The 15,440-nt window shown below is 55.4% G+C and overlaps 1 protein-coding gene across 2 annotated transcripts in view; it reads left to right on the top strand.

Moving 5' to 3' along the window:
- The window catches only part of LARP1 (La ribonucleoprotein 1, translational regulator), a 44,958-nt gene that overhangs the window by 23,898 nt on the left and 5,620 nt on the right, over positions 1-15,440 (top strand). The window contains exons 3-19 of one of the 2 annotated variants that reach the window (XM_064725211.1): positions 4,544-4,605; positions 6,095-6,160; positions 6,853-7,021; positions 7,579-7,710; positions 7,819-7,962; positions 8,584-8,746; positions 8,938-9,082; positions 9,292-9,466; positions 10,272-10,441; positions 10,711-11,070; positions 12,179-12,302; positions 12,892-13,097; positions 13,195-13,301; positions 13,625-13,776; positions 14,045-14,189; positions 14,365-14,474; positions 14,926-15,053. In XM_064725211.1, the coding sequence (XP_064581281.1) occupies positions 4,544-4,605; positions 6,095-6,160; positions 6,853-7,021; positions 7,579-7,710; positions 7,819-7,962; positions 8,584-8,746; positions 8,938-9,082; positions 9,292-9,466; positions 10,272-10,441; positions 10,711-11,070; positions 12,179-12,302; positions 12,892-13,097; positions 13,195-13,301; positions 13,625-13,776; positions 14,045-14,189; positions 14,365-14,474; positions 14,926-15,053 (2,558 nt within the window). Of the gene's footprint in view, positions 1-4,543; positions 4,606-6,094; positions 6,161-6,849; positions 7,022-7,578; positions 7,711-7,818; positions 7,963-8,583; positions 8,747-8,937; positions 9,083-9,291; positions 9,467-10,271; positions 10,442-10,710; positions 11,071-12,178; positions 12,303-12,891; positions 13,098-13,194; positions 13,302-13,624; positions 13,777-14,044; positions 14,190-14,364; positions 14,475-14,925; positions 15,054-15,440 lie in introns of both variants that reach the window. The other variant, XM_064725210.1, reaches the window with a different exon arrangement.

Below are 15,440 nucleotides of genomic sequence, written 5' to 3'. Positions count from 1 at the left end.
CCTCTTGCTGATCCAGAAATAAGTGCAGCATCCACAAAAGGAGCAGTTATAAATATATAAATAAAGTGTTTGCCTGTTCCCCAAGGCTTCTCTGCCTGTAACTTCAGGGGGTCCTGTTTGGGATGGACTCAAAAAGAAAAGAGCTTTATCACTGCCTGCAAGAGACAGGCTGCTGGTAGGAGCAGGGACTGGTGGCTTGCAGGTCACATCTGGCCTGCAGGACTGGTCCTGCCAATGTCCCTGTGTGCTCTTTTTGGACATGAAGCTCACCAGCTGTGTCCTCTGATGGCTGGGGCAGGCTCAGAATGCAAGTCTTGCACTGGTTGCATGAGTGCCACAGTCTCCAAATCCATATCATGCCCTTGCTGCTGTGCACATGAGGTCACCCTGGGAAAGAGATTCCTTGAGGCCTGGAGTAAGGACAGGGACAGGATTGGTGGCCTGAGTTACCCATGTTGGGAAGGTGGGGATGCACCTTTGGAGCTGCTCCCTAGGTATTCTTTTAGGCCAGGAAGGGAATTCTTGCAGCCACAGTGGTGTCCTGGCAGGCCTGCTGGGTCTGTCTTACGGGAATTTCTTTGAGGGTTGGTGCTGTTTCCCTCCCTCTTTCCTGTGTGTCACTACCCCCGGAGGGACTCTCCTTCCCTCACAAAATGACTCTGAAGGAGCTATATCTCTCCTGGGAAAACAGATAATCCCACACACAAACATTTTAAAATATTTTTCTCAGCTCACCCTTGCCCAAGCTGCACTTGCTTTTTTCTCACCTAAAAACCTCAATGCCAGAGCAGGTGTCCTGTTGTGTTGGTTATGCCTTACAGTCTTCACATGTGCCAAGAGTGTTCTGTGCAGTGTGGAGACAGAAGAGTGAAGTGGATCCTGGTGGACCTCTGAGCACGTGGCTGTGTCATCCAGCACCCTCAATCTCCTGCCAGGGCTCTGGGGAAACTGGGGATACTGGTTTGGCTCCTGCAGCCCCATCAGGAGCAGCACCACAGAGCATGCGCCCCTGCCTCAGCCTCTTCAGCACAAAGTCCGGGCTCTTGGCTTGGAACCTCCTTTATCAGCACTTTCTGGAAGGTGCCAGGCTGTGGAGCAGGGAGCAGGATGGCTCCTTTCTGTCGACCTGGCTGCTGGGGAAGGAGGGCGTGCTGTGTCAGGGACAGTGTGCCAGAGCTGAGGGCTCTGCATTCCTGCTGGGAGCCTGGGCTGCCCTCTGAGGCTGTCCCAGCTGCTGGAGCCCCTGTCTGCATTGCACACCTGGAGCAGGCATTACAGCATTCTTGCTATAGGTACAGGTATTTCTCCAGTAATGCCAGGTCTCTGCCCAGCACTGCAGATTTATTCTCTCTTCATGTACCTTCTCTAAAATTCCATTATAAATTCCATTGGATTCAAGGAAAGGCAGAAAACCACTTGCTGGGTGTTTGGTTTCATTTTCCCAGATCAGTTAGTAGATGTGTCTCCTTGGCTGAGTTCGGTTTAGTGGTCCTACATCAAATGTTCCTGGTGGAATGGAGGATTTATTTATCTGTGGATCTGCTGTGACTCTGGCTCTCTGCTCCTTGTGCAAGGATAAGAGGTATTTGCTCACCTGGAGGCTCCTGTGAGCCTCCCACCCCAGGGCTCTGTGCCCCAGGCAGGTGTGGCTGCAGGAAAGCACTCGGGTGCATCTGGGAGTGAGTGTGCAAAGCCAGGGAGGGCTCTGGCTGTGGCACAGCCACAGGAAGGGTTTGGCTGTGATAGCAGCTCTGGGGCTGCTGTGGGTGCTCCCACCTGTGCCTCATCCCCTCGGTTGCTAAGGAATAATCTCCTCGTGGCTGGGCAACCCCATGGCTGGACAAACCATCAGGTTTGGGCTGCAGGCAGCAGATCAAAACTCAAGACCTGCTGCTGTTCTGTTCTTGGCTGTGCCAGCATCTGCTCTGTGGCTGCAGGCAGAGCTGCTCCTTGCTTCCCTGCCCGCTGTCCCCGTGCCAGCCTCACTCCACTGAGCCCTGGCTCCTGCTGCAGCTGTTTGTCTGTCCCCTCACACAGAGAGGCCCTGTTTTTTGGGAGGTCGTCAGGCACTGCTAGTGCAACTGAAATTACTTACTGCCACCAAACACATGCAAAAGGAGGATTGTGAGACACCCAGAGGTCTGAGACATCTGTCAGCAGCTTTTGAAGGCTCGGCTGTGAACCAGGGCAGCGTCCAGTGTCCCTCAGTGCTTGTGCTGAGCTCCTGCCTGGGATGAGCAGCACTCACTTGCTCTCTACTCCCCAGGCTGATGCAGTGAGGCTTTCCTGCAGGGGGTCTTTGCAGCTGAAGACCACAAGATGTGCTGCTGGTGACCTTGGTTATGTTGTATGCATGGCCTCTGCTTGCTGTGGTCTTGGCTCAGCAAATGCTGTGTCTGGCCACGTGTCCACCAGCACAGTCACAGCTTCTCCATCTCCTACTTTGGTCTCCTCCATGAATTGCTGGGGCTCCATCCGTGCTCCACAGCCTCCCCCCCCTGCTGGACTGCACCCCTTTGCTTTGTGTTCTGTCTTCTGCAGTGCTCTGCAAATGCTAATTAGCCTTCTCAGCACCTCAGCGAGATAAGGGATCCCTGTTCATATCTTGCAGATAAGGAAAGCAGCAGAACTTGTTTCAAACAATCTCCTCCCTCCCCCGCAGAGATGATGGAGTCTGTGGCACCTGCCCCTGCAGGCTGTGCCCCTTGGTCCTCTTTCAGTGCTGCTTGGGAGGCCCCTCTCTTTGACTGGTTCCCAAAAAAAAGCACAGGAACATCTATGGCCTTGAGGCAGCTGCAGGAAAGGGCTGGGTGCTTTGCTGTGAGCCCTGGGGCTGTGCTGTGGTGGGAGCAGGCACCTGGCTGGGATCCTTGCAGGCTGAGAGCTGTCCCTGCTGTCCCCAGCCCCAGAGATCAGCCTGATCAGGCTGTGCCAGTCCCATCAGTGCTGTTGGAGCAGGCGGGGCTGCTCTGTGTCTGTGGGTTTGTGCTCTAGCTCCTGGTGCCTTTTCAAGCTATATTTAGTTGGTGACATCTGTGGGCGTTGAATGGAGGATTTTGGGGGCGGTTTTGAAAGTGGTGCCTCTTCCTACACCAGCAGGGAAGTTTAAAAGCCCTGTGGCAAGCTTTGTGCCATGGAGCCAGGATTCTCAATGAAGTGCACATGGAATAAATGAGGGACACGTGGGACTGCTGCTGCTCATGAAGGGAGGCACTGCAGGTGGGTTGGGGAGGTCCTCGGGGAAAAGAGGAGGGTTCAGGGACCTAGCTGAGAGCTTGGACTCTTCTAGACTTGAAATCCCCATGCAGGAGCCATAGAGAAAGGAATTGGGGAAGGGGAATGCACATGGCTCTGTCCTGCCATGTCTGACTCTGCCTTATTGACACTTCAAAGCCTCCAGCCCTGAGCAAGGCCAGGATGAATCACTGGTGTGGAGGCTCAGAAGGGGACCGGTTTTGATCATCCAGGCAAAGTTGTCCAGCCTTGCAAGGAGATCAAAGGCAGCTTTGAGCAGAGCTGAATAGGCTACTCAGGGTGTTTCCCGGGGCATCCCTTGATAGCCCGTGCTGATCCTCCCACCCTCACCCTACCCCAGCCAGGGCTGCTTTTCTTCTAAACAAAGCCAGTGAGTCAGCAGAAATCCTCTCTGCAGGAGCCTGGCACCTGGCACAGGCTGCTCTTTGGGGCAGGGCCCAGTGGGCTCTCCTGTCCCTGTGCAGCACCAGTGTCCTGGAGGAGACCCCACAAACCCTCTGGTGTGTGCTGGGCAGAGCTGTGCTGCTCTCCTGCTTGGTCTCTGTGTGAGCCTGATCAGAGACCTTGCAGCCAGAGCTGGGGGACAAAGCAAGCTAAATTCCTGTTTCTGCTTGTAAGGAGGTGGTGTGTGAGCTGGAGCCAAGATGGGCCATGGTGAGGTTGAGATCTTGACTTGCTGTGAGGTCTGTGGTGGTGTGAACCCCAGCAGTCTCACTCTGATGTGTTAAAACACCCCAGAGGTGCTTCAGTGCCTAAATACTTTCAGCTGTAGCAGGATTTAGGCACTGGCTCGTTCTCTCTGTACATTTCCTCCCTTGAACTTGCTGTCCCTGCTGGGATGCCTGACTTCAGACCAGGATTCAGCAGCCACAGACTTGTGCACATCTCTGTCAGAGCCCTGCTCTGCTCTCTGGGGAACATCAGGGCACCGTGATGGGAATTGGCTTTTCAAGGGCAGGTTTGTTTTGCTGTTCTGTGGGTGCTCCTTGCCCCCCTCCTCCCTGGCTGGGGAGGGCAGAGCTAAGGCAGGGGCTGCCATCCTGCAGCAGCTTGGGGTTAAAAGTCCATCTCTGGGCCGCCTGGATTGGTCAGGAGTTCTCCGATCTTAACGGGGCAGTTCTGAGACTCCAGTCAGGAGCTGGCTGTGTTTTCTGTTTACCTTTTCCTGTTAGCCCTCCTTTGCTCAAGGGGGAGCTGCTTTCCTTCCTACCCACTTCTCTCCAGAGCCAACACTCCCACTCACAGCCCTCAGCTGTGTTTTAACACTTCTGTTGTCCTTCTCTTGCAGAACTTACAACTCCAGCGAAAGTGGTGAGGGCTGCCAACCCAAGACAGAGGAAAGGAAGCAAGGTAAGGCTGTGCCTGCTCTCCTCTCACTGGCCTCCAGTTTCTGGTGCAGTTGTCTGTGCTGCATGAGCCTCTCAAGGGTCTGGAGACAGAGCTCTCCCTTCACAAGCTTGGTTGTGGAGAGGCTGGTGTGCTGGCCTTGTTCTCCATCTCCTCTTCAGCATTTTAGAGGTCTTGCATGCTGCTGGTTTTCTGCCCAGCTAGGTCAGGGGAGACTTTGTCACCTTCCCTGTGACAGGGAGGCACCTGGAGGAGTCCTGGATGTGGCAAACCTCTCACCCTGCTGTGAGGACACCCCAAATTCCTTGTGGGCTCAGCCTGTGCCCAGCCCTGCAGTGTAGGCAGGGTGTGCCAGTGGTGTGTCTGCAGCTCTGTCCTTCCTTGTGCAGTCTGTTCCTCCCTGGCACACACAGAGCCGCTCCTCTGGAGGAACCAGGGCAATTTGTTCCAGGGAATCAGTGGTGATGGAGGGACAGTTTCTTCTGGGGCACAGATGGGGACAGCGCTGTTGGTGTTGGCTCCCAGCAGCCAGTAGAGATTTATCTGCAACTTGATAGGACTTTCCTTTTCCATTCGATTTTGGAGAGAGGAGGGCCCTGGGGATGGAAGGTGCTCCTCTCTGTGAAACAGGCACTGGAATTGGTTTTCCCAGGAAACTTGCCTCCTGGGCAGAGGAACATGGCACCTGCATGTAAAGATGTTGATCTCCTGAGGGATAAAAAAAATCCTTTGACTCCAGATTAATTCAGAAATAACAATCCCACAAGGGCAAGGAGGAGTTTCTGTGCCCAAATATGATTCCTTTGGTGCCTGGGCAGCTGTTTGACTTCTTTCCTCTGTCCTGCAGGTCCTCTGAAACCTGAAAGATAGAAATGATGGTAGTGAGCAGGTCATTTATTCAGCAGAGAAGTAGTTGATGTTCCCCTGTGTGGCCATAGGGTGACTGGAATGAGGAAGTTCCTTCACCTGCTTGAGTTTTCTCAGCCACTCTGGGACCATGCCCTTGCTTTGTTGGCAGCACAGGGTGGTTGTAGTTGGGCACTTGACTGGGGCTGTGCCTGGCTGTGGCTGCCTCTAGCTGCAAGAGCTTCTTCAGTGGAATGTACTTGCATCAGGTGTATTTAGAATGCTGTAAGCTGGGTGCTTTCCCTGTGCTGGGGATGGTGCCTGTAATTGAGTGAATTACCCTGGGCAGCTTGCTGCCAAATGCTGCTGCTGCTGGGGCAGAATATTGGGTGAGAGGCTGGGAGCTTGCAGGAGTGGTGGCAGCCTCATTACTGTGTCTGATGGACATAAACTTGTCTGCAGCTATTTGGAATTAGTTCAGTGCTCCTTGGTGGGGAGAGGGGCTGTGTATGTGCAGTGTGGGTGTCCCCCTCCAGCCTCCTGGGGACAGCTGTTTGTGGGACAGGGTGGCTGGAAAGCATTCTTCCCTGCTGCAGGGAACACCTGCAGCTTTGTGCACTAACAGGACCTTTCTCTTTGCTACCAGGTTGGTGACTTTGGTGATGCCACAAATTGGCCAACACCTGGAGAAATAGCCCACAAGAGTGTGCAGGTGAGAACACAGAACCACTGTGATGGGCAGGATGAGGCCCTTGCAGACCTCCCTGTCCCTCTGGCAGCACTGGCTGAGCCAGGCCATTTGGGGTGCTGAGTGTCAGTGCAGAGGCAGCCAGGAATAGTGTGCAGGGAATTTCCTTTTAGGGCTGCCTCCCTCCCTCAGTGCTATTCTGGGAACCTGGAGCCCATTCTGAACCCTGGGCTGGCTGGAGCAGGTAGGCCAGCTCCCAGACCTGCTCTGTGCAGGAGGAGACTGGGCCAATGTTAGGAAGAACTGAAAATGCATGAAAGGGTTTGGTGTGCTGAAGGGGCTCAGCCTTTCCTCCCTGCTGAGGACATGGGTGTCATTGAAACCTTTCTATTTTTGGGTGCTGCTCTGCTAGCTCCTGCCTGTGTGTCAGGGCAAGGTGGTCACTCACCCTTTTGTCACTGGGGCAGTCTGGTCCTTCACAGGACAGACTCATCCATGAGCACAGGGTCTCCCTGTCAGCCCATCTTGGTGTCTCAATGAGCCCTTGCCCCGCTCAGCCATGAGCCCTTCCCCAGGAGCAGGACAGCTCTGGGAGGTACAGGGATGCACCCAGCCTAGGGCAAAGTCTTCTTGTTCCTGCTGGGACAGCTGGGGGCTGCCTCCAGCTCCTCACTACCCCCACCTCATATTTTCCTGCCCTGCTGTGTCCCCAGCAGCCACACAAACCACCATCCCTTCGGAAACTGCCTGTCAAGAAAGACATGAAAGAGCAGGAAAAGGGAGATGGGAGCGATGGCAAAGAGAGCCTGAAAACCAAATCTGATGAGTCTGGGGAGGAGAAGAATGGTGATGATGACAACCAGAAGTCAGCCCAGAAGAAGAAAGGTAAGGCAGGAGCTGGTGGGGAGAGTCCCCCAGACTCAGCTTCTCTTCCCCTTCCCAGCCCTCAGGCAGGTGGAAGCCTCCTCTGCCTTCTCTGGAGGCCTTGCTGCAGGACATGATCCCAGTGCAGGGACAGCTGTGGGAAAAGGTGTTTGCAGGCTTCAGGTGTCATTTTGGTGGGAGCAGGGCCCAAGCAGTGGCAGGGCAGGAGCCTGCCTTCCCAGGTGCTCCGTGGTGGCACAGAACAGCCCCTCACTGTGGGTTCCATCAGCTGTGGTTGACACATGGGCTCAGTCTGGCCTGAGCCTGGACAGGCAGAAAGGGGCAGAGGAAGGACAAGTGCTGTGACAATTGCCACAGGCAAGTTCTGACTCATGTCCCTCTGTGTCTCAGAGTCCCCATCAGAGCTGTTCTGCATCCAGTGAGGCCTGGAGGGGTGTCAGAGGACAGGGTCTGTCCAAATGGCCCTGCTGCTCTCTCCCCTCCGTGTGTGGGGGCTGCAGGGGAGGAAGCAGCTGCACTCTGAACCTGTGTCACACCCAAACCCTGTCCTTTTGCAGGCAACAAACACAAGTGGGTCCCTCTGCAGATAGACATGAAGTCAGAGGTGCCCAGGGACAAAACAGCCTCTCGGAACAACCGGCAGAACGAGCAGCACAGGCACCCCTCCAACAACCGCACCGAGCTCAAAGGTGGGGCTGGGGACCCTCCTGGCCTGGCCACGGGGCACAACTGTCCTGCATTCAGAGGGGAGGTGCTGTCATGCCCTCACTCCCCTCCTGCCTCTCCCCCTGCTGCAGGCTGGCACCCTGACAACAAGCACGAGCGCAGCTGGCAGGACCACGACGAGACCTCCAGTGTGAAGAGCGAGGGAGGCGCCGTGCGAGGAACCTTCCGGGGCCGGGGCCGTGGCCGGGGCAGGGGCAGGGGCCGTGGCAGAGGAGGTGAGCACTGTGTGTGTGTGTGCTCTGTGACTGCAGGGAGAGTGACACGGAGCTCTGTGTCTGTGTGCCTCAGAGATCTGGGGCTCTAAAGTGGGCTGGGGAGGGCAGAGCACTCCAGGGACGCAGGGGAATATTGTAGCAGGTCATTGCAGCTGGTAAGTTGAGCTGCTGTTAACAAAGCAAATATTTCATACTAGTATCTTTATAAAAGCAGATGTCTTCCTGCTACTCAGGATAAACTCTTTTTCATGTTTTCTGCCCCTTGCAATACCTCTGTGAGCAGGAATTGAAGCATGTTGATAGTTTGTGAAGGCTTTATGCCATTTGACAGCCAAGCAGGAGTCATGGCTTGGGTGAGAAGGAGTATCTGTCCTGACATATGACTGGGCAGTGTCTGTGCTAACACTGATGCAGCTTCAGTGTAGGGCCTTTGTGTGTCAGCTGGGTAAGAGGGTTCCTGCCCCCTTCTGTGGCAGAGAGCAGGAGGAGGATGAGGGATGTGGGTGCTCCACTGTGGGCTTCCAGGGGGTCCTCAGGAAGAGGGAAGTGTTTGTGTAGGAGTCCACCCCCATCTGGCAGGGCAGACCCCAGGGGCTCTGTGCTGACCCTGGTGTCCCCCAGGGCACTTTGACTACCAGTATGGGTACCGGAAATTCGAGGGCTCGGACGGCTCCCGCACGCAGAAGTACGCCAGCAACATCACCTACTACTTCGACAACATCAGCAGTGCTGAGCTCTACAGCGTGGACCAGGAGCTGCTCAAGGACTACATCAAGAGGCAGATGTGAGCACCATCTCCTGTCCTTGTTGAGTGGTGGGAACTGTGCAGCCAATCCCATGGGAAGGGTCAGAGCTGAGGTGTTGACATCTGGGCTCCCCAGGCTTGCTCCCCTCAGTGTGTGTGGGTTATTTCCTTGGGGGTGCCCAGAGAATGGTGGTTTGGGGCTTCCTCTCACTGACACGTTGTCCATGCAGAGAATATTACTTCAGTGTGGACAACCTGGAGCGGGATTTCTTCCTGCGGCGCAAGATGGACTCGGAGGGGTTCCTGCCCATCACGCTGATCGCCAGCTTCCACCGTGTGCAGGCACTCACCACTGACATCAGCCTCATCATCAAGGTGAGGACAAGCAAAGGGGACCTTTCCTCCTTGTTCTGCTTCTCACCACCCCTGTGTAATGCCTGTTCACTGTGGATGAGGTGCAGGTGGAGCCTTCTCTTGTTCTTGTTCCTGCCTCCTGTTAGTCCTCCAGGGAGGAATGGCTTGGGCTGACCCCCTCAATATGCCAAAGCAAGGCCCCAAGTTAACCAAATATTGCTTGGTTCCAGGCTCTGAAGGACAGCAAGGTGGTGGAAATCGTGGATGAGAAGATCAGGAGAAAAGAGCAGCCAGAGAAATGGGCTCTGCCTGGCCCTCCTATGGCAGACTACACACAGACAGACTTCTCACAGTTCATCAATTGCCCCGAGTTTGTGCCCCGACAGAGCTTCCAGAAGGAGACTGGTGAGCACTGGGGGAATGGGGAGGGAGGAGTGGGGTGCAGAGCTGGGACTGCACCATGACTGAGACCCTGAGAGTCAGGAGTGTTCCCAGGGCAGGACTCTGCCATTGCCTTTCTGCTTGGTGGTGGGAGCTGGTGTGGGCTCTGTCCTTGGATTCCCAGAATGCTGCTGCCTCCAGGTGTAGGGTAATGTGAGAGACTGAGTGTGGCTTGTCCTCTGTTTGGGCTGAAGGGATTCAGAGAGAGTCAGTCCTGCTGAAAGTCTCTTTGCTTGCCTGGAAATAGTCTACAGCTGCTGGGCAGAACAGAGGACACTTGTGAATCCAGCCTTTGTTGGTTGAGGAGATACTGGGCACAAATTGGGCAGCAGGTGTGGAGCTGTCACCCAAGTGCTGCAGAAGGGTCTTCTGTCCTTCATGGGCTTCCCATGCTCTTGTCACCTCATCCCACAGGGGCTGGCAGGAGCCCAGGGCTGGGCCTGAGAGCCCACGTGAAGGATCTTGGTGCTGCCATAAGAGTTTTGACAGAAGATCTGGCTCCAGACTCTCTCTGGAAGGTTTCCCAGAGAGCAGCAGAACACCTGCTTTAGGGCTTTGTATGTCTGAGAAACCATCACCTGCAAAGCTCTGTGGCCACTCTGGCATCATAGCTTTAACTGGAGATTCCCACTCTAGCACTTTTGGGCACTGTGTGCTAGTTAGTCCTGCAGGCTGTGCTATGCTGCCAGAATGGTTGGGTAATTTGTAACTACCCCCCCTGGATTCCCTCCCTCCCTCTAAAGTGGTTTGTGGCTCTTGTTGGCTCCAGAGTCTGCTCCAGGCTCCCCACGTCCTGCCAGCCCAGTCCCCACCAAAACAGAGGAAGTCAGCAACCTGAAGACAATGCCCAAGGGCCTGTCCACAAGCCTGCCAGACCTGGATTCAGAGACATGGATTGAAGTGAAGAAGAGACCCCGACCTTCCCCAGCCAGGCCCAAGGTAAGAGATGTGGGAGCTGTTGGATTGGGAGTCTCCCAGTTACTGGGGTGACTTGGATCATACATGGGCAGGCTTCAGTGAAGTAGGGTCTGTTGGGAGTGATGTCCCAGTCTCTCCTGTGTCCATCTGAGCCCCTTTGGAGCTGCTCCTCAGTGGTGTAAATGAATGTTCTCCCCAGATGGGCTGGGATAAAGAAACAAGGGGCAAGAGCTGGATCTTGTGTCACCGTGGGGTCTTTACCCTGTGTCACCCTCACCCCTGACCTGCAGAAACCAGAGGAGTCAAAGACACCACAGCAGCAGAAGCAAAAGGACCAAGATGAGCCTGAGGAGCTCGACTTCCTCTTTGATGAGGAGATGGAGCAGATGGACGGGCGCAAGAACACCTTCACCGACTGGTCAGACGAGGACTCGGACTACGAGATCGACGACCGCGACGTGAACAAGATCCTCATCGTGACCCAGACCCCCCCGTACCTGCGCCGCCACCCCGGCGGGGACAGGACTGGCAACCACACCTCCAGGGCTAAAATGAGCTCAGAGCTGGCCAAGGTCATCAATGATGGGCTCTACTACTACGAGCAGGACCTGTGGACAGAGCAGTTTGAGCCAGAGTATTCGCAGATCAAGGTGAGAGTGCTGGGCTGAGGGTGGGGGGGATCTGTGTGGCCTGTGGGGAGCCTCGTGTGCAGCAGTGTGGAAAGGGCAGTGCAGTGGGGTACAGCCTGTTCATGGGGTACAGCTAAACTGGGATTAGTCCTCCTGCAGTGTTTGGGATTCTTGGCTTCCAGCATCATGTTTGGCCATTCCAGGGATAAACACAGAGCTGTAAGCAGACGTGAGGCTACAGCCAGGTAAACAAAGTGCCAGTAGTGAGGTGACCTGGAATGTGGGGCCCATTGTTCTGCTGTCTGCCAGGATCTCAGCTGGCAGAGCAAGGTCCGTGAGGGGAACTGGCTGTGTCTGCACTGCCCTTAGTGCCCTGTGCTTTGGGCACAGCCTGTTGGAGACTACGTGTGTTGGGGACAGATTCATAGGTGGCTGGGCTGCACTTGGCCTGTGCTCTTCTCCATTTTGGTATCAGTTTGCATAGACATGGGCTTTTTATAGAAAGCCCATCTGCTGTTTTGAAACGTTGGGGTCCCAACTTGGTGACTCTCACTTCCAGGGACTTGCCCAGACTCATTCAGTGACAAAAATCCTGGCTGTGAGGTGGGATGACTTATTAGAGCTGCCAGCTGGGCTCAGTGCTTCTAAGTTTGATACCTGGCCCATTGCTGAAGCAGTGCTGCTCTCTGGGGTGACAGGGACAGTGTGTGTTGGGGTGTTTGTCCTTCAGATCCATGGCACAGCTGCCAGTTTGGCTGTGAGGATGTGGGGAGGGGTGCTCTAGGGACACAGGAGGGTGGCAGGGGATCCTGGCCAAAAATGGTCACTGAGCTCATGTTGAGCTTTACTGCACTGGCTCTGACCTGGCTGGTAAAAGCCTGAGAGAAGCAGGTGCTGGTTAGTGAACCTAACTGGGATCCCTGAAAGCTTGGCAGCATCAGTGGCTCAGATGTGGCCTGTGCAGTGCCAGTTTTCTGTCTGCTGCCTCTCCCCTTCCTGCCCCTGTGCCACCACTGCCCTCTGGGCACCGAGGCCCTGTGACTGCCCTTGGGGCCCAGTGTTGTGACTGTTGCTCAAGCAGAGCCATGGTTGTGAGTAGTTTCTTCACCATGTTCTTCCTCCAATGCAGCAAGAGGTGGAGAACTTCAAGAAGGTGAATATGATCAGCAGGGAGCAGTTTGACACCCTGACCCCAGAGCCCCCCGTGGACCCAAACCAGGAAGTCCCTCCTGGTCCCCCCAGGTTCCAGCAAGGTAAGAGATGGGGCATGAATGGATGGATGGGACCAAATTTGTGCAGGCTTCTCATGCTGAGAGGCTCTTGGAGCCTGGGTAGCAGCTGGGGAGAAGGAACTGAGGTCACAGGTGTAGTGGATTATCTAGTTCACAGAATATTGAGTTGCATCATTCCTAGATTAATGCTCCCAGCTGAATGCTGTGGGACTCTGGAAGAGGAGCCCAAAGGCAAGGGTGTCCCAGTGGAGTAAGGAAAATCTGGCAGGCTCAGATGTAGTTCCTGAGATTTGGCTTTCCTCTTGGACCCTCTCTGAGTACTTGGAAGGCAGCTGCCTGCTGGACCTTGTTTGCCTGTGTGACACCAGGGCTGTGTCCTTGGGGACAGGGATTTGTTGCTGCTGTTAACCATTAGGAAACAGATACCTTGTGGGGAGCTCTTTACATCTGCTGCTTGGATTTTGGCTTTGTGGCCAAACTGGATTTCAGGCTGCCTGTGTGGGGGAGCTGGGACGTGTCCCTGCACTCCTGCCCCTGCTGCTTCCATCTGCTGGCTGGCAGTGCCTCAGTGCCCAGGATGTCTGACACAGGGTGGGGTCTCTCCCTGCAGTACCTACAGACGCTTTGGCCAACAAGCTCTTCGGAGTCCCTGAGCCTTCCACCATCGCCCGCTCTCTGCCCACCACCGTCCCAGAATCGCCCAACTACCGCAACGCCCGCACGCCGCGCACCCCGCGCACGCCGCAGCTCAAGGACCCCACGCAGACGCCCCGCTTCTACCCCGTGGTGAAGGAGGGCAGGACGATAGATGCCAAGGTGGGACCAGGCTGGGCTGGGGGGGCACAGGAGCTGGGGCTCCCGGCTGGGGCCTGAGGAGGAAGGGAGCGCGTGTGTGATGCTCCGTGTCTTGCAGACCCCGCGGAAGAGGAAGACGAGGCACAGTTCGAACCCTCCCATGGAGTGCCACGTGGGCTGGGTTATGGACTCCAGGGAGCACAGGCCCAGGACTGCCTCCATCAGGTACCAGGGACAGGCTGCAGGATCGTGGAGGAGGCAGAAATGGGGAAGGGAGGGAGCGTGGGAAGGAAGGGGAAAGCAGCATCCAGGGATCCAAACCTGCCCTTCATGGAAAGACTTGGGGGAAATCTGTGGCCTTGGAGAATTGCAAGACCAGACTTGATTAGAAACTTTGTACACTTCCTGGTACACTGCTTCATGGCTCATGCCCCAAGCCCAGGATAGTGACAAGGTGTGGGTGGGACCAACAGACAGGTGGGGTGGAGTGTGACCCCCCTCTCCTGGGTGATGCCAAGGAAGGGTGCTGACAGCAGTCTCTACCTCAGCTCCAGCCCCTCGGAGGGGACCCCGGCTGTGGGGAGCTATGGCTGCACCCCGCAGTCCCTGCCCAAGTTCCAGCATCCCTCCCACGAGCTGCTCAAGGAGAACGGCTTCACACAACACGTCTACCACAAGTACCGGCGGCGCTGCCTTAACGGTAGGGACCCTGCACTGAGGGGAGGGACAGGGTGTCTGTGCCCTGCTGGGGACAGGAACATGGCAGGGAGGGACACAGAGTCCTACAGGACAGCCCTGCTGGCAGCTGCTGTGTCCCCAAGGTTTCTGGCGAGCGTGGGCTCTGCTCATGGTGTCCAGTGCTGGGGCTGGGTTGCTGTCATCACAGTGCCACAGAGCCCTCCTGCACATGAGCCCCTGATTCCCTGGGGGAGGATTGGCTTTGTAATCATCCCCTCCTCCCCAAACAGAGCGGAAACGACTGGGCATTGGTCAGTCCCAGGAGATGAACACGCTTTTCCGGTTCTGGTCCTTCTTCCTCCGAGATCACTTCAACAAGAAAATGTATGAGGAGTTCAAGCAACTGGCTGTGGAGGATGGGAAGGAGGGATACAGGTAAGAGAGGAGGGATAGAGGGGTCTTTTCCAAGGGTTTGGCCTTCTACAGGGCAATTTAAGGCAGTGCCTCTGACTTGCTTGAAGGTGGGTCTGGGGTTGTTCTCAGTCTCGTGCTGCTGCTGCCCTGTGTTGTGTGCAGAGTGTCTGAGCTGCACGTGCTGCTCCCTTCCCAGGTACGGTCTGGAGTGCCTTTTCAGATACTACAGCTACGGGCTGGAGAAGAAATTCCGGCCAGACATATTTAAGGACTTCCAAGAAGAGACCATCAAGGATTATGAAGCTGGTAGGTGCCTCCTTTGGCTCCCCTGGGATTGGCAGTGATGTAGCTCAGCTGCATGGTGCTCCTGAGCCTCTTCTCATCACTTTGGGGAAGCCACATAGCGCTGTGGACTGGTCCTGTTGCTCATTTCACAGGAGAGGGTTGAGTTCATCGTTATGAAGATTGCTGGGGCTTGGAGGAGGGCAGTGGGAGGCTGCAGCTGTGCCTGAGCATTCCTGTACAGGCACCATTTCCTGTGGGATTTCTCAAAGCCCTGCAGTGGCTGAGCCTGGGGACATCCCAAGGTGGGGCTCCCAGGGCTGATGTAGGTTGCTTCCCTCCAGGTGTTCCATCTTGCCTAGGCTGTGCCCACCAGCAGGACAGTAGGGTTTGTGGGGAAGCCTGCAGGAAAGGTGTCTTGTTTGGTTTTTGTCCTGCTTGACATCTGGATTGGGTTTTTTTTTCTTCCCTTCAGGGCAGCTCTATGGGCTGGAAAAGTTCTGGGCCTTCTTAAAATATTCCAAAGCCAAAAATCTGGACATTAACAGCAAACTGCAAGAATACCTCAGCAAGTTCAAGCGCCTCGAGGACTTCCGAGTAGATGTGAGTAGACACAATTCCTACAGCACACTGAGGGCCCTGCCCTCAGGGTGGGGGATTTTGGGGGTCCCCAAGTGGTGGCAGGAGGGGGGGCAGTGACACCTACTGTCACTCCCAGTCATTGCAGCCAGACTGGGAACAAACTGCGGGATTGGAATATGGCAAACCCACTCAGTGTGGGATAAGGGAGCTGGCTAAGCCTGTCCCAGAGGAAAAGGGAGCTTGGATGGTTTGAGTAGAGCCAGCATTGTGTGGAGCTTTGGCTCCCAAACTTCTGGATTGTGCCTCTGTGTGGGAAACAGGTGACTAAGAGCAAGTTGTCACCATTGTGGTCAGTTTGTGGAAATCAGTCACTTTTTCTGTCAAATGTGGCAGCAGGAAATTGGGACA

The sequence above is a fragment of the Zonotrichia leucophrys genome, chromosome 13 (genome assembly GCF_028769735.1).
Source record: "Zonotrichia leucophrys gambelii isolate GWCS_2022_RI chromosome 13, RI_Zleu_2.0, whole genome shotgun sequence".
NCBI classification, from domain to species: domain Eukaryota; kingdom Metazoa; phylum Chordata; class Aves; order Passeriformes; family Passerellidae; genus Zonotrichia; species Zonotrichia leucophrys.
The sequence above is the reverse complement of the archived record's forward strand: the minus strand, read 5'-3'. Positions and strand labels throughout refer to the sequence as shown.